We start from the raw sequence: 4,503 nt of genomic DNA, 5'->3' as shown, positions 1-4,503 counted from the left end.
CAAGATTCAAAGAGAAAACTTAATCTTTTCTAAAAATAGACTTAATGTCCACATAAAATATCCTTAAGGCATGCCTACTGAAACAGTATAAGGAAGTAGTACTTCAGTTGTGTAAACAGAAAGGTATTTCAAAGAGAGAGAAATTCCTAAACGTCTCCCCACAAACCACAGATTATAGAAATGTGGCCAGGAGTTAATGATAAGAAGAAAGTAGTAAGAATGTTATTAGATGATTGATTTAGAAAACCATGTTTGAGACAGGGTCTCACTATGTCGCCCCAGCTGGCCATGCAGACACGGTCACTACATAGACCAGCCTGTTCTCCAAATCAGCCATCCTCCTGCCTCTGCCTCCTTAGTGCCACCAAGCCCAGCTCCTTTCATTTTTAAAAGGTTCCACATTTTCTCTCCATTTTCTTTCAGTCTGTTCCTCTGCCTTTGCATTATTGTGTTTCATGAACTTTAAGAAGCCACCATTGTCACTTTCCTCAGTGAACACCTAGTCAGTATTTGCTTGTAAACTTTGCCTTTACTTCGTACTTCTCCACATAAGTCTGCAAAACTTTTGGGATTGCTTTCCTTCTGTCTAAAACTCCACTATTTTCTCACCTATGCAACTGGATTCATTCTCTCAGTCTTCGCTCAGAAATTTTACCTTTTAAGGCTATACTCTAGAATACTTTTTTTTTTTACAGGGTGGGGAGATTTAAAGACATTGTCTTTATTTTTGTGATTCAGGTTTAAAAGTCAGCTCTTAGCTTTACTGATGCTCCTTTAACATCATTTCATGGAGTTGCTTTAATTTTCTTCCTGCCCTGGACCTTGTGTTGAGCAATGTCCCTATGATATGCCTAAGTGTGACTTGTTTCTTTCAGACTCTGGTTAGGTTGCTCTGAATATTCCCCACATTCAGGGACTCACCAGTGTCACCGAGTGTCCATCATTCTCTCTTCAGATACTGGTTAGCTGCTTCCTATACCCCAGATCTCCTCTCTCTCAACCCCTCCCTCTCCTGCCTGAGCCCCTCTTCCAACAGGTCTCTTTCCTACTTCTAGGTCTTCTACCTGTAGTTCACTGGCATTTGGGGCTTTATTTATTACTTTTCAAAAAACCTGAATGATGACTAAACTCTACGTTTCAAGATCTTATCCTGTCAGTAATTTGCCTTTTTATTGTTCCTTAGCTTTGGTGAAGGGAGTAATTTGGATTAAAGTAAGACTACTTCACTTCATGTAGACTAATAGTTAAGATTTAAAAATGAATAATAGAATATAAAGAATGCTTTTCAATGGCTCATTTTCTGACAAAAGTTCAAGAAATTTTGATGCAGTCTAATCTACATATATGTAATGAGTTATAAATCAATCAGTTCACCAGGCTTATTGAAAACAGTAGAATGCCACAATTATAAATCAATCAATATGCTACTGCTCTGGTATATTAACAAATACAATAATATTTATTACTGTTCATCAGTTTAACTCAAATCAACTGAAGGATACACTGGACAATAAGACAAAATGATGTAACAACGAAAATAGTTTTTGTTGATTGATACGCTCTACTCAAAGATACCAAATAATGCAAAGGCAAAAGTTTTTGAAATCTACTAACGAACAGAGTTAAACAGAATACTCAAACTTTGAAATTTACTTATTTGAAAGGCCAGAGAAACTCTGGAAAATACATACACACACACACACACACACACACACACACACACTCACACACACACTACACCATGCTTGAACTTCTTTGCATGACGAAGAAAAAGAAAAATGTGATGCCCTCAATAATACTGAATTTTCTTTTTGGAAAGATAGGACATAATTCTGATTCTGGGATTAATTATTAAAAGAGATTAATGCAAAGCAGTGATTTAAGAGTTTTATTAAATAAATGGATGACAAACTACACATGTTCTCTTTAATTTTTGTCAAATAAAAATCCAAAACTTTAACCATAGTACATCCAGAACATGCCCAACCAAGTAAGTAAGACAACTACCATGCATTATGCTCACAAACAGAAGTGCCACAACCTTTATGCACATTCATATACCCCTTAAAGTTTATGACTTGGCTAATCGGATGCTTAAAATGGTAGTGAACATGACGTAGTGCTGTTTTCTATTCATGCAGAAAGATTCAGGCAATGTAAGTAATTTTAAACACTCTGTCTTTGAAAGGAGGAAATTGCCTGGAAATGGTTGGTGTCACAAATACATATATTTGAGATAAGTAAAATGTCTTATAAGACCACTAAGAATGTCATTCAAAGACAGTTTATTTATGCTTATCAGATACTAATCACCAAAGTTATTCATATGTGGAGAAAAAGATGAACTATGTTCAGTACACCTAAAAGCCAGAACTTTCATACCAATAAAACAGAAACTGTGAGCAGTATTCATGGTGTGAGGAGATTAGACTAGTGGAGAACTTCATAGGAACAAGATCATTTCTTAAGAAAAGAATTGTACAACGCTTGGGAAATCACACCACTTAGCTCACTGGTTCTCAACCTTCCTAATGTTGGAATCGTTAAGACAGCTCATAGTGTTGTGTTGACTCCTAACCATGAAATGACTTTCGTTGCTACTTCATATATGTGATTTTGCTACTGCTATTTGTGTATCATAAGAATTTTCTGAGGGTCTTAGACGACCGCGGTGAGAGTCCTTCGACCCCCACTGGGTTGTAAACTGTAGGCTGAGAACCTCTGACTTAACTGATTACAAAGCTATCCCTGCAGTGAAGATTTTCCGTAAGTTCTCTCCCAGCGTCCTGAACAAACAGGTTGGGGATCATGGGTTTGAGGAATTTGAACTCACCAGTCTCAGAGTCCCCGGTCAGACACACCTCATATTGGTAGTTGTGGGACAAGGTCCCTGTGCCACTGACATCCACCATGTGGCCAGGAAAGAGTCCCTCAGGCATAGAGCAGCCACCCGGAGAGGCTGCCCTGGCCCTCCTGCACAGCTTTACCCCCACGAAGAGCACCACAGACAAGAGGAAGAGAGAAGACACAGATGCCAAGGCAATGACCAGGTACACAGTGAGCGCATCCTCAACTTCCTGTGAGGGGTCAGGCGCCACCTCAGGCAGAGGTAGGTAGGGCTGGGAAAAGCCATCCACCACTAGCACGTGCAGAGTGACACTGGCAGAGCGCGGAGGATCACCATTGTCCTTGACCAGCAGCAGCAGCCTGTGCTTGGGCACATCGCGCTCGCTCAGCAGCCTGGTGGTGCGCACCTCGCCATTGTGCGCCCACACGCTGAACAGCCCTGGCTCCGTGGCCTTGAGCAACTGGAATGACAGCCAGGCATTCTGGCCAGAGTCGCGGTCCACTGCCACTACCTTGGTGACCAGATATCCAGGCTCCGCAGCCCTGGGAAGCAGCTCAGTGTAGGGCGCAGAGGCGTTCTGCAGTGGGTAGAGCACGAAGGGCGCATTGTCATTGTCATCCAGCACAATTACGTGCACCAAAGCCTGACTGCTGAGCGCGGGTGAGCCTTGGTCTATGGCGCCCACGCGGAACTCGAAGGTCTGCAGGGCTTCATAGTCCAGAGCCCTTAGCGCGAACAGCTGCCCATTTTCGGGGTTAATGGAGATTAATGAAGGGAGGGCCAACTGTGGATCCTGGGGTGGCAGCAGCGAGTAGGTGATGTGGGCATTGGAGCCTGAGTCTGAGTCTGTGGCGCTGATGGTGCCTATGTGCAGGGCAGGGCTGTTGTTCTCGCGGATCAACATGGTGTAGGAGGTTTGGGTGAAGACTGGGGCATTGTCATTGATGTCAGACACCTGCACTGTTATGGTGTGCTGGGTTGTGAGCCTGGGTGTGCCCAGGTCCGAGACAGTGATGGTGATGTTGTACTCAGCTCTGCTCTCTCTGTCCAGAGGGCTCTCTGTCACCAGAGTGTAGAAATTCTTGAAAGTGGATTTTAGAACGAAGGGCAGGTTTTCTGGAATAGAACAAACCACCTTTCCATTCTCCCCAGAATCCCTGTCTCCAACTCTGAAGATGCTGATTATGGTCTCAGGAGCATTTTCTGGGACTGAGCTGGTCAGTGAAGATATGGTCAGCTCTGGGGCATTGTCGTTCACATCCAACACCTCTACTGTTACAAAGCCTTTTCCAGAAAGCCCACCACCATCCGTGGCCTCAATTTTCACATGGTAAAATTTAATTTTTTCAAAATCCAATTTCTTTTTCAGTCTAATTTCTCCTGTGACTTTGTTTATTGAGAAAGTTTTTTGGATTTCATCTGATGCTTGGAACAAGCCATAGGAAACTCTCCCAAAGTTGCCAGCATCTGCATCCCGTGCTAAGACAGTCAGGATTGGGGACTCTGGGGGACTGTTCTCTAGGACTTGCACCTCATAGGGGCTGTTCACAAACTCAGGAGCGTTGTCATTGATGTCCACGATCAGGATTCGAACCAGGGCTGTTCCTAACCTCGGTGGAGACCCACCATCCAGAGCTGTGAGGGTTAAGCTCAGC

General features: G+C 43.2%; 1 protein-coding gene across 1 annotated transcript; it reads right to left on the bottom strand.

Moving 5' to 3' along the window:
- Window positions 1–2,628: 2,628 nt before the first annotated feature.
- On the bottom strand, window positions 2,629–4,499 carry LOC114615817 (protocadherin beta-4-like; the record flags this gene model as incomplete). Its single annotated transcript, XM_028761428.1, has 1 exon — window positions 2,629–4,499. A coding segment is annotated over one exon (1,773 nt), but the record flags the coding sequence as incomplete, so codon positions are not given.
- Window positions 4,500–4,503: the final 4 nt, after the last annotated feature.

The sequence above is a fragment of the Grammomys surdaster genome, unplaced genomic scaffold (assembly GCF_004785775.1).
Source record: "Grammomys surdaster isolate TR1022 unplaced genomic scaffold, NIH_TR_1.0 158476, whole genome shotgun sequence".
In the NCBI taxonomy this organism is placed as follows: domain Eukaryota; kingdom Metazoa; phylum Chordata; class Mammalia; order Rodentia; family Muridae; genus Grammomys; species Grammomys surdaster.
Note: the sequence above shows the minus strand (reverse complement) of the source record. Positions and strands in the feature narration are given on the sequence as shown.